Source organism: Marmota monax, unplaced genomic scaffold (assembly GCF_021218885.2).
Source record: "Marmota monax isolate L192 unplaced genomic scaffold, Marmota_monax_Labrador192_F-V1.1 WCK01_AAM20220418_F8-fsc00018, whole genome shotgun sequence".
Lineage (NCBI taxonomy): Eukaryota > Metazoa > Chordata > Mammalia > Rodentia > Sciuridae > Marmota > Marmota monax.
The window spans coordinates 7,348,966-7,363,250 of NW_026692201.1; the positions used below are offsets into that span (position 1 = coordinate 7,348,966).

At 37.3% G+C, this 14,285-nt stretch overlaps 1 protein-coding gene across 1 annotated transcript in view; it reads right to left on the reverse strand.

The window, feature by feature from the left end:
• Positions 1 to 2,111: 2,111 nt before the first annotated feature.
• Positions 2,112 to 14,285, reverse strand: part of Homer1 (homer scaffold protein 1) — a 137,882-nt gene continuing 125,708 nt past the window's right edge. The window contains exon 9 of the mRNA XM_046427680.2: positions 2,112 to 3,761. Coding sequence (XP_046283636.1) covers positions 3,573 to 3,761 — 189 coding nt within the window. The 3' untranslated portion in view covers positions 2,112 to 3,572. The remainder of the gene's footprint in view (positions 3,762 to 14,285) is intronic.

A 14,285-nucleotide genomic window follows, 5' to 3' on the forward strand; every position in this document is an offset into this window, starting at 1 on the left:
CTACTTCTTACCTGAAAGTTTTCTTAAGGTTTTATATAAATTAATTACCTCAAGATTGTGATAGACATTCAGCAGATAAAAAAATTCAATGAAGACTATTTCATGTCTTTAAGTACAGAATTTTAGGATGTTAAAATCATTTGATATCAAAGAAACAAAAGGATTAAAATCACAATAACAAACCCACAAACCTCCCTGGCCTGCCTCCCATTCTAGTACTGACAGAAAATAGGACCACAAAGAGGGCAGTTGAAGTGCTTATGCCAGAGATAAATAAAAACATGGTAGACAGAGACACACATGGTGGAGAATAAATTTAATTTTAACAGGGGAAAGGAATACGTTCTTAAAGGTGGTTGTGGTGGCTTAAGCCTAAGTGTTCCTTTTAGTTCCACCTGTAAGAAAAAAAATACAAGTTTTTCCTCTAACTGCTTCCCAGCAGTTTCAATGACAGCAAAACATCAAATCTATGATGGTGCTAGAGATCTTCTACAGGGACAGGGAAGATGCAACTTGATGAATGTTTTTTTAGTCTGAAGAGAGAAGGAGAGAGAGAAAAAGAGGGAAAGAGAAAGAGAGGAGAGAAGAATAAAAACTAATTTTCCAGTCGGGGAAATACTTATAAAACCTTTTATGTCAAAGTTAGGATTTCACAACAGAACACACTAATGCAAAATCCAGTAGCACCTGTAAGATTTAAGTAAATGCTGTCATCACTTAAATGCTTTTAAATTTCTGTAAAAGTCTGAAGGAAATAAAAGATGAAGTACATTCTCCAGAGAACAAATGTATTTCAAAATAAAAACTGTATTTTGTTTTTCTTTTTTTCCATTTTTTTGTTTTTGTACAAGAATTCATAGTTATAATAACTTACACACAATGGAATCAATCTCTGCTCTCTTCCTCTGTCATTTCAAGTCCACATGTTCAGGCTATAGTCCCCAACATCATGTTCTGATAAATATATCACCACAATTTAATCTAAATATAGATACATTATATAATACTTGTCTCTGGGAAAAAATCAAATTTTAATATGCAAATATTTATATAATACAGAAATGGAAAAAAAAACTACAGTAGGCACACAACCTAATTATGAGTTGTAGAGGATGATTTCTAGATACTCTCCTACTGTAAATGAATGTTTTAAATAGTCTTAGTAAGAAGGTTTTATTTATATGTGCACTTGTGTCCACCTTATCCCATATTTTGTACGTTTACTGACAATCTGGGAATTTAAAGGTGCAGCCCTCAAAAAATTGTTAAGTCAGTTAAAAAAAAAAAGAAAGAAAGAAACAACTAGGTTCTATTGGACAAAGAAAACACACAAAATTTCCAATTTTAAATTTCATATCAGTAGGAAAATATTAAAAATAATTTTCTGTATATACATATGGGTATATGTATATGTTGAATTACACATATGCCTCACATTATCAATACAATTCAAGTGGAGACATTTTGGTGAGTTATTTTCCCATTAAATGACCACTATGTCAAAATTTAAAAATATTTTATTACATCATTAAAATAATTCACTTACCATTTCAACAGCTTACACTGTTTTTTTTTTTTTTTAAGTTTTTTTTTTAACTCTTCATAACTAAATTCCCTGATCCCTAGTATTAGTCCCTTATTTAAGTTAAAACCTGGTGTTCTTTGTACTTGAAACTCATGGATAAAATCACATTGACTTCAAAATTCTATCCATCAAATAAATTTTATTACCTGATTTATCAGAGAAATATCTTAGCTCTGAGCATATGTACCTAAATTATTCTCCCTATAATAAATAGGTGAGGAAAATACCCTAAAATAGCTGGAGGTAACTTACATGATATAATAGCACATATAATACATGATGATTAAGTGTCTGATATAAACTTTTCAGAAACACCTGAAAACTCACTTTAGAAACTAACTTTAGAAACAAATAATTTATTTTTCACTCTAATATAAATTAATATGTATGTATTTATATACATACACATAGATATAAAACAAAATTATCTAGTGTTGAGTAGCTATTCATGAGTGAAAAAATGGTTACAAATTGATTAATTAGCTTAATTTTGTACTTGACAATTCAATCATTTGGGGTACAAACAAAAAGTCAGTGCATTTATTGACTCTTTAGAGTCAAATACTCAAGCATACACTTTAAAAAAGAACCCTCCTCAACATGACAGGCATTGTACAGCAAGAATATATGTACTCTGATGCAATTCCTACTCCATAAGCAGACCAGACAGAACTTGGCTTACTTTTAAAATATCCTCATAAAAGAAATATATAAAGAAATGCATGTTTGCTAAAAGTCTTTTAAAATTACATCAAAACAACATTAAAACCTGCTCACTGAAAAGAGCCTGTTGGATGTAATTCCTGTTTTGAAATGCCTAGTTAACAGTTCAGAATATTGCCTTGTGAGGTTTGAATAAAGATGTGGTTGATGTGAAGACCCAGCCAGGATACATGACTCCATCTCCATCTGCCATGATCACAATTTAGATACAGTCCTCTGATTGGCTGTTTGATGTAAATGGATCCCCTTGAAAATAGCTATACACCTTAAAATTATCTATAATAAACAGTTTCCCAATAACCATTACTCATAAATTGAAATGCGTTGATCTTTCAGAAAAGATTTCTTGCAAAATATATAAATAAATGTAACTGCATATTTTCTGTAAATATACTTAACATTGCTAGACCAGACCGTCAATGACGGACTGCTGTATTTCAGTTCTGTGTGTCAAATTTATTAGAAATTTAAAAACAAAAATTTCTGAGGGACTCAGCTGCCTTTGTTAGTTGGCTTTAAAATGTATAATAAAATGGGAGACAATATCTTCTCATAAATACATGGAGTCAATATGGAAAAGTAAACTATACAACGGACAAGATTAGAGAACACCAGAGTGTACCAGAGTAGTCACCAGAGTGAAAAATCTTCCAGTACAAAAAAGGGAAGAACTCTATACACCCAGTTATAGTGTCTTTCAATTAAAGATGCAGCTCTCTCTCACTCCTGGCAAGAATTAATTGGTAATGGCACTGCTTTTCAGCAGTGCAAAAATATCCTGAGAAATTATTCAGATTACAACAAAAGACAGGGCTTTCATCACTAAGTTTTTGCACAAAACACAGCTCTAGATATCATAAATAAATTAATTTAAAAAGCAGATAACCTTCACTGTGTTGAACACAAAAAGGGGATGTGACCCAGACATTGTTAATTCTCCCATTGGCTAATATTGGAAAGAAAAAAAAATTGCATTAAGTGTCTATTTATAACTTTCTAGTTAACTATGGCCAATAATATACATGGAGGTAATTTGTAGTTCAAGTTTTTCATCTCTTTTTTTTTTTTCCCAACTAGCTACAAGCTGAATTCTAAAATTTACACTGAAATATACAATTCCAATTTTCAAAAGATCCTCATCCTGGAGTTATATTCAAAAATTTTTTTTTTGTGTGTGTGTGTGCAATCTTGATGCAGAGCCCAAACAGTTCTACGAAGAGAGACAGTGTATCTTTTAATCAATGGCACTGAAATTTCACTTTCCTTAGCTGCATTCTAGTAGCTTGGCCAAGTTATCTCGTAATTCTGTTAGTTCAAATATTTTTCCATCCAGAATTTCTAACAGTGTCTTCAGGTTATTGCGAAAAGCTTCTTGTTCGTTCTGACTCTTCTCCAGACGTTGCTCTAAGTCAGACAGCTGTCCCTCCAGATCTTTGTTCCGAATTTCTACTTCCTTCAGAAACAAAATTATAATACACACATATATGTCAATTCATCTCTTATAAAACAATACAGCTTTGTTATTTCTAACATTGTGTAATAATTATGACACTGAGGATGAACTAGTGAAGCTCAATTTAACACAATTTAAGGGAATTTCAAGACTAGGAGGCCACCTCAAGAGAGCCATGTAGTTTTACTGACCTACTGATTTATGAATCCCTCTAACTACCCAACAAAAAGTTACTGACTTGATTTTGGGCCAGGCAACACTCTAGGTACTTTACATCTAGACAGGATTAAAGACACATTTCATGGATTATTTACCTTTTATTTTTACTGCTGCCTACCTACTTTTTCCTAATACAAAACTGTTAGCAATCTTAGGTAAAAATAAGCAGAGAAAAAGAGAAATTGAGTTTTTCTCCTTTGGCAACTCTAGAAAAAGATTTAGTGAAGAAAACAACAATCTAAAATGAAACTTCAGGCTATATGTTAATTATTATGTTTTGCCTCATTATTGAATGAATGCACATGTAAGAATATAGTTCAACTGCTAAAAAATCCAGTAAAGATAAACAGTAACTGCATTACAGAAATATAAAGCTAACAATTCCACTATGCTGCAAGGGAAAGGAAAAAACTACAAAAGGGAAACAAAAATTTTTGACAACAAAATAATATTTTAAAAAGTTTACCTAAAACTTATTTAGTAATTACTACTGCTTTTAAAAATGTTTCTAAATACCACAAATATAACAAAGTGAACCTAAAAATAAAATGACATAATGTGAGGTAGTGATTTTAATTTTAGTTAAAAAAATTCAAAATGATAGAAAACCAACTATAACTTTTCTTTTGGTGGTGCTGAGGATTGCACCCAGGGCCTGTGCAAGCTAAGCAAGCATTCTATCAACTGAGCAATATCCTTAGCCCTCCAACTATCACTTTTTAAATAAACTATTCAAATAAACAATGAATTGAAAGTTATATATCCTTTCTGGAAAACCCACTTTAATATCTAAGAGGAATTAAGTGACTGACATGAATTATAATGGAATATGTACATTATATGGAACAGTGAAAACATTTTGGTGTTAGTTACACAACATGAATCAGACACAGAAAATAAGATGTTTCAAGTGTTAATACATCAGTTCAATGTAAATCTCTAAAGAAATTCTATCAATCTAAAGGATAGTAGAAAAATTTTAAATTAATATAAACTGGTAAAAATTTTAAATTAACACAATCTGGTAAATGTTAAGTGAAAGGAACAGAATGTGAAGCAGCATACTGCCACTAGGCTGAGGACACACACTGGGAATTTATGTAGAAAGAGGACAGAATTCTGGTGCTGGAATTACAGGTATTTTTTTCCTAAGAATTATTTTTCTTACAATTTCTTCAAAATCAAAGTTTTAAAAACTAATTGGGAAATTGAATATATTTAAGAAAGTAACAGTTTATTTAGAATTCCGAACATAATCACATGCTTTGACAAGATAATTATGAGCAAGGATCAAGCAAGGATGCCACAGATGAACTGCAAGAAAATTTAAGGTTAATAAAACAGCTGTGATGATTTATAAATGAAGGGTTTAAGGATCCAATCTAATCTCAAAGTATTTACTGTCAGATGTTAACCATGTATGTTTCTAATCTCCTTTCTCTGAATAATCTGCAAGGTAAAGATAAGTAAACTGAGAATAGAATCTGAAATTAAAAAAATATTTATAAATTCAGAAGCCAAATCTGTGGAGGCTATAAACTATCAAGGAGGAAACAGATCCTGTGATCAAATGTAAAAATTCCACTCATGATTGCACAGCATGCTCTCTTGCTGGCTTAAACAATAAGCTTAAGGACAGAATGTTTCCAGCTATAAAAATAGACCAAATGTCATTCACTAGCAAATACCCACTTTACCAGCCACCACCCACTTTGCCCTCTAAAGCCTTCCTTAGAAATGAAAAGCTCCCTTGTTCTCCCTGGCCATCAATGGGATGTCCAAACATTTTCAATGGAAGAAAGCAAAACACACAATTCTCTCAGCTATTAAAATTGCTTTGTTCTCTCCAAAGTGAGTCTGCTACTCTAAGCCATCTCTCTGTTTGCAGGAATTTTACTAGCTAAATAATAAAAGAGATCTAATACAATGCTGATGAAGCTAGTCTATTTTTAGGCTCAGAGAATATGTTCCTAGAGCAAGAACAGACAACTTAGTGAAGAGGGGCCAATCAGATGGTTCTAAAGCCATGGTCAATAGCACTTCTTAATTATCTACCCTTTGTCCATGTTTTCCAATCCTTTCCTTCTTGCCTCATTCTCTCTCCAAACTCATAATTCTACTCACTATCATTTCTTGCCTACTACATTCTTCTTTTCCTTTACTGATGAAAGAGTAAAGGCTCATGCTAGGGGTACCCAGAGGCCTAGCTCAGATTTGAAAGAGCCCTACAGGCCAGAATCGATAACTCCCTTTTGAGTGCTTTAAAAAAAAAGGTCACAATTAAAAATATAAGCTTCTACTGGGCAGAAAGTCATGCTGCTTACTTGTTAGACACGGAAGCTAAAATGCAAGACTGTTTAAAAGAAAATCACACAACAATAACCACCACAAATGGGATCAGACCATTTAAAAATTTAAATCCTACATCATTTAATCCAAATAAAAGCAACAGAAAATTATCATTATTGGTATCTGACACATACCTTAAGCTTTTATAAGTAAGAGATATTATTGTCTTATTAGATAGTTAACCTTCATATATAACAGGACATATAAATCATCAAGACAAGTATTAATAACTCATTTTTACCCAGAAAAATGGATAAAAACCACACATACACATTGTGAAAAAGAGTTACTCAACTATTAATTAGTGAACATTTATTACTAGGCAGTGGGAATAAAGTAGTAAATAAAGATGGTTCCTATTTTAATGGAGCATGCATTCTAGAAGGAAGACAAGGACAATAAAGAAAGCAAACAAAAGATTTCTGGTTAGCCAAGGTAATGTGAAATCTATCATCATCTCAAAACGTCAAAAATAATGGAAATAAAACTGCACAGATTCCATGACTTCAATGTAACTAGAAGAAAATAAAATGTGTCAAATTACCTGTAATTAGAAAGTATAGGCACCAGTTTCCACAGAGCTGCTTCTCAAATTCTCACTCTAACCCTCTGCAGAGGGAAAGCAGGGCTTTGGGGGCAATGCAGGAAAGAGTGAAGAGAAAGGCCTATGGGACTATGATAACCCTAAGACCACTGTGAGTATCAAAATACTGAAAGAATAGTAAAAAAAGGATCTAGAAGAGAGCAGGTTATAAGAAAGGGACTTGAACAGTGCACATGAAACTTGAAAAGGCAGCCTTGGAAAGGCAATAGACACTTGTGAAGAGAAGAGGATAAAAGAAGAGAAAAAACTTTCTGGAAAAGGATGGTAAAGGAACAAAGAAGCAAGTTATAAAATTAAAATATTAAAAGATAAAGAAAATTAGAATAAAGACACACAACTTCTCCCTCTACTGTGTTCCCAAAAGAGGGTGGTCTGGACTACAAATTTATAAACTACCCAAAAGCACCATTCTATACATAAAATGCAAAGACTTAAGCAAACTTCATCTACAAAAACTATTATAAAGGGGCTAGGGTTGTGGCCCTAATGGTAGAGTGCTCAACTAGCATATGCGAGGCCCTGGGTTCGATCCTCAGCACCACATAAAAATAAATAAAATAAAGGTATTGTATCCAACTATATCTAAAAAAATAAACATTTTTTAAAAACTGTTACAAGATCCAACATGGCGGCGAGAGGGGAGGCAGCGCTTTCAGTACCTCCTCAACAAAGGGGTCAGAGAGACGCATGGATACGCTTAGATATGACCTGCTGAGAAACTCCTAGCAAAATTCCACTAAAGAGAGACCGGCCGGGAATTGGAAGGATTTTTGGAGGTGACAGTCTGCGCTAGACGAGTGAATCTCCGCCACGCAGCGCAGAGGTCCAGACCCGCCAGCCGCTGCCCGCGCGACTCAGCGACTGTCGGCTGCCTGCACGCGGCCCGCGTCAGGGCGGATAGCCTCCGAGGCGCAGCGCAGCGCAGCAGGAGCGGTGCAGGGACTCTAGGAAGAGGTCTCTCGCCAAGCCTTCATGAAATAGCAAACCGGGAGCTGAAACCAACCAGAGACAGACCAGTCCCACCCCTCCCTTCGGACACTCTGGCAAGGAGCCTGGGGCCTGCCATAGCAGAGTGGTGACATCACCAGAGTTCCACCGACAGAATTCCTTCCCAGCGGAATCCACATTAGCAGGTGTGTGACTCCCACCCCCTCCAGATACAAGCAGCCAGGAAACCACCGGGGGCGTGTCTGTAGGGAAGCAGAGGGGACTCCAGATCCCCACCTCCCCTTAACACCAGCGGGGACACCCAAGATCTTAGCCGCCAGTTTCTGGGGGCGTGCCCACCAAAGGGGTCCTGAAAAATTTAACTGTTGGTTCCCAGATCACCCCACCACAGCACTGGGGCTTAATTGAATGACAGAGAGGGTGTTCATCGTTCGGGATATAGGACACGCGGTGGGGCTGCAAGTGTAATCAGATCCTTGGGGAACCGCCTCTGGTGAACAGGACCTGGCTGGCTGGCTGGGAGGAGGAACAGGGGGAGGGGCCGGATAAGTGAAAGGGCTCTGGACTAACAGGATTGAGAGACTCCCAGGAGCCACCGTACAGGGATTTCTGTCAGCACATAGAGGGCAGAAGCTCAGCTCAGAGGGCACAGCTCCGCCTATTGGAAGAGAAGAAAATGGGATTCAGCCATAGAACAGGGGATGCCAGCATGGCAGAGATCTGATGTCATCGGAGAGCGGCCGAGGAGAAAACTTCATCGGTGCCAGCGGCGACGGAAACAGTTGGTCCCCTGGTAGGGAGGGTGAGTCACAGATACCCGAGTCTCTCTCGCTTTGTCGTTGAGCCAGAGGCGAGGAGAGGGGCCGCCGCCCACGCCCGCAAGGTAGGCAGACCTGTGACCAACCTGCAGATCAGGCCCAGCGGTCTGCAGGCGTGGTAAGAGGGGCAGGGCAGAGCCACCGCCCGTGCTGGCAAGGTAAGCAGACCTGCGACAGACCTGTGGATCAGGCCCAGCGGCCTGCCAGCGTGGTACACACTTCACCCCAACTGGAGTAGGGGCAGAGCAGAGCCTTAGCCCGCGCCCAGATCAGGCCCAGCGGCTCGCCTGTGTGGTGGTCAAGTGACCCCAATTGGAGTGGGGGCGGAGCGGAACTGACACCCTTGCCCACAAGGTGGGCAGACCTGCGACCAACCTGCAGATCAGGCCTAGCGGTCCCCGGGCGTGGTAGGAGGGGCAGGGCAGAGCCTTCGCCCCCACCTGCAAGGTAGGCAGACCTGCGACAGAACAGCGGATCAGGCCCAGGGGTCCGCGGGCGTGGTAGACACCTCACACCAATTGGAGGAGGGGCAGAGCAGAGCCCCTGCCCGCACCTGCAAGGGAGAATTTTCAACTATACAAGAGCAACATAAATATATAGGGGGGGGGAAAAATTTCAAAAACACAACAGTTTCACCAAGAAGAAAGAAACGCAAGCAGTATGAAAAGACAAGGAAAGAAAGGACTACAAGCAATGCAGGTCAGCTCAACTTTAGAAGAGGTAACAGCTGCAGCAGATGGAATGTCAGATAAAGAATTCAGGATATATATGCTTCAGATGATCTGGAGTATCAAGGAAGAAATTAGACAGCAAAATCAGACAATGAAAGATCACTTCGACAAGGAATTACACAAACAAATCCAGGAAGCAAAGGATCAACTATACAGGGAGATAGAGGTTATAAAAAACAAACAAACAGAAATCCTAGAAATGCAGGAAGCAATAAACCAACTTAAAAACTCAATTGAGAGTACTACCAGCAGAGTAGAACACTTAGAAGATAGAACATCAGACAATGAAGACAAAGTATTTCAACTTGAAAAGAACATAGACAGCTCAGCAAGACTGTTAAGAAACCATGAGCAGAACATCCAAGAAATATGGGATAACATTAAGAGACCAAACTTAAGAGTCATTGGGATACAGGAAGGTATAGAACTCCATACCAAAGGAATGAGCAATTTATTTAATGAAATAATACGAGAAAACTTCCCAGACTTGAAGAATGAGACAGAATCCCAAATTCTAGAAGCCTACAGGACGCCGAATGTGCAAAATTATAAGAGATCCACACCTAGACACATTATAATGAAGATGCCCAACATACAGAATAAGGAGAGAATTTTAAAAGCTACAAGAGAAAGGAAGCAGATTACATTTAGGGGCAAGCCAATCAGGATAACAGCTGATCTTTCAACACAGACTCTGAAAGCTAGAAGATCCTGGAATAACATATTTCAAACACTGAAAGAAAATGGGTTCCAACCAAGAATTGTGTATCCAGCGAAATTAAGCTTCAGGATGGAAGATGAAATTAAAACCTTCCACGACAAACAAAAGTTAAAAGAATATGCAGCTAGAAAACCATCTCTTCAAAACATCCTCAGCAAAACATTACAGGAAGAGGAAATGGAAAATAACAATGAAAACCAACAGTGGGAGGTAGGACAGTAAAGGGGGGGGGAATAATCAAAGAGGAAAACAAACCATGTTTAGTAACATAAATAAACAAATATGGCTGGAACAACAACCCATATCTCAATAATAACCCTAAATGTTAATGGCTTAAACTCACCAATTAAGAGACACAGGCTAGTAGAATGGATCTCAAAACAAGACCCAACAATATGCTGCCTACAGGAGACGCATTTGATAGGAAAAGACATACATAGGCTGAAGGTGAAAGGTTGGGAAAAATCATATCACTCATATGGACTTCGGAAAAAAGCAGGAGTGTCCATACTCATATCAAATAAAATAGATTTCAAGCCAAAGTTAATCAAAAGGGATAAAGAGGGACACTACATACTACTTAAGGGAACCATACACCAACAAGACATAACAATCATAAATATATATGCCCCAAACAATGGCGCAGCTATGTTCATCAAACAAACTCTTCTCAAGTTCAAGAGTCTAATAGACCACCATACAATAATCATGGGAGACTTCAACACACCTCTCTCGCCACTGGACAGATCTTCCAAACAAAAGTTGAATAAGGAAACTATAGAACTCAATAACACAATTAATAACCTAGACTTAATTGACATATATAGAATATACCACCCAACATCAAGCAGTTACACTTTTTTCTCAGCAGCACATGGATCCTTCTCAAAAATAGATCATATATTATGTCACAGGGCAACGCTTAGACAATATAAAGGAGTAGAGATAATACCATGCATCCTATCTGACCATAATGGAATGAAACTGAGAATCAACGATAAAAGAAGGAAGGAAAAAGCATACATCACTTGGAGAATGAACAATAGGTTACTGAATGATCAATGGGTTATAGAAGACATCAAGGAGGAAATTAAAAAATTCTTAGAGATTAATGAAAACACAGACACAACATATCGGAATCTGTGGGACACATTGAAAGCAGTTCTAAGAGGAAAATTCATTGCTTGGAGTTCATTCCTTAAAAAAAGAAAAAACCAACAAATAAATGATCTCATGCTTCATCTCAAAATCCTAGAAAAAGAAGAGCAAAACAACAGCAAAAGAAGTAGAAGGCAAGAAATAATTAAAATCAGAGCTGAAATTAATGAAATCGAAACAAAAGAAACAATTGAAAAAATTGACAAAACTAAAAGTTGGTTCTTTGAAAAAATAAACAAAATCGACAGACCCTTAGCGATGCTAGCGAAGAGAAGAAGAGAGAGAACTCAAATTACTAGCATACGGGATGAAAAAGGCAATATCACAACAGACACTTCAGAAATACAGAAGATAATCAAAAATTATTTTGAATCCTTATACTCCAATAAATTAGAAGATAGTGAAGGCATCGATAAATTTCTGAAGTCATATGATCTGCCCAGATTGAGTCAGGAGGATATAGACAACCTAAACAGACCAATATCAATTGAGGAAATAGAAGAAACCATCAAAAGACTACCAACTAAGAAAAGCCCAGGACCGGATGGGTATACAGCAGAATTTTACAAAACCTTTAAAGAGGAACTAATACCAATACTTTTCAAGCTACTTCAGGAAATAGAAAAAGAGGGAGAACTTCCAAATTCATTCTACGAGGCCAACATCACCCTGATACCTAAACCAGACAAAGACACTTCAAAGAAAGAAAACTTCAGACCAATATCTCTAATGAACCTAGATGCAAAAATCCTCAATAAAATTCTGGCGAATCGGATACAAAAACATATCAAAAAAATTGTGCACCATGATCAAGTAGGATTCATCCCTGGGATGCAAGGCTGGTTCAATATACGGAAATCAATAAATGTTATTCACCACATCAATAGACTTAAAAATAAGAACCATATGATCATCTCGATAGATGCGGAAAAAGCATTCGACAAAGTACAGCATCCCTTTATGTTCAAAACTCTAGAAAAACTAGGGATAACAGGAACATACCTCAATATTGTAAAAGCAATCTATGCTAAGCCTCAGGCTAGCATCATTCTGAATGGAGAAAAATTGAAGGCATTCCCTCTAAAATCTGGAACAAGACAGGGATGCCCTCTCTCACCACTTCTGTTCAACATAGTTCTCGAAACACTGGCCAGAGCAATTAGACAGACGAAAGAAATTAAAGGCATAAAAATAGGAAAAGAAGAACTTAAATTATCACTATTTGCAGATGATATGATTCTATACCTAGCAGACCCAAAAGGCTCTACAAAGAAACTATTAGAGCTAATAAATGAATTCAGCAAAGTGGCAGGATATAAAATCAACACGCATAAATCAAAGGCATTCCTGTATATCAGCGACAAATCCTGTGAAATGGAAATGAGGACAACCACTCCATTCACAATATCTTCAAAAAAAATAAAATACTTGGGAATCAACCTAACAAAAGAGGTGAAAGACTTATACAATGAAAACTACAGAACCCTAAAGAGAGAAATAGAAGAAGATCTTAGAAGATGGAAAAATATACCCTGTTCATGGATAGGCAGAACTAACATCATCAAAATGGCGATATTACCAAAAGTTCTCTATAGGTTTAATGCAATGCCAATCAAAATCCCAAAGGCATTTCTTGTAGAAATAGAGAAAGCAATCATGAAATTCATATGGAAAAATAAAAGACCTAGAATAGCAAAAACAATGCTAAGCAGGAAGTGTGAATCAGGCGGTATAGCGATACCAGACTTCAAACTATACTACAGAGCAATAGTAACAAAAACAGCATGGTACTGGTACCAAAACAGGCGGGTGGACCAATGGTACAGAATAGAGGACACAGAAACCAATCCACAAAACTACAACTATCTTATATTTGATAAAGGGGCTAAAAGCATGCAATGGAGGAAGGATAGCATCTTCAACAAATGGTGCTGGGAAAACTGGAAATCCATATGCAACAAAATGAAACTGAATCCCTTTCTCTCGCCATGCACAAAAGTTAATTCAAAATGGATCAAGGAGCTTGATATCAAATCAGAGACACGCCGTCTGATAGAAGAAAAAGTTGGCTACGATCTACATACTGTGGGGTCGGGCTCCAAATTCCTCAATAGGACACCCATAGCACAAAAGTTAATAACTAGAATCAACAAATGGGACTTACTCAAACTAAAAAGTTTTTTCTCAGCTAAAGAAACAATAAGAGAGGTAAATAGAGAGCCTACATCCTGGGAACAAATCTTTACTCCTCACACTTCAGACAGAGCCCTAATATCCAGAGTATACAAAGAACTCCAAAAATTAGACAATAAGATAACTAACAACCCAATCAACAAATGGGCCAAGGACCTGAACAGACACTTCTCAGAGGAGGACATACAGTCAATCAACAAGTACATGAAAAAATGCTCACCATCTCTAGCAGTCAGAGAAATGCAAATCAAAACCACCCTAAGATACCATCTCACTCCAGTAAGATTGGCAGCCATCATGAAGTCAAACAACAAGTGCTGGCGAGGATGTGGGGAAAAGGGTACACTTGTACATTGCTGGTGGGACTGCAAATTGGTGCAGCCAATTTGGAAAGCAGTATGGAGATTTCTTGGAAAGCTGGGAATGGAGCCACCATTTGACCCAGCTATTCCCCTTCTTGGTCTATTCCCTAAAGACCTAAAAAGAGCATGCTACAGGGACACTGCTACATCGATGTTCATAGCAGCTCAATTCACAATAGCAAGACTTTGGAACCAACCCAGATGCCCTTCAATAGACGAATGGATTAAAAAAATGTGGCATTTATACACAATGGAGTATTACTCTGCATTAAAAAATGACAAAATCATAGAATTTGCAGGGAAATGGATGGCACTAGAGCAGATTATGCTAAGTGAAGCTAGCCAATCCCTAAAAAGCAAATGCCAAATGTCTCCTTTGATATAAGGAGAGTAACTAAGAACAGAGTAGGGACGAAGAGCA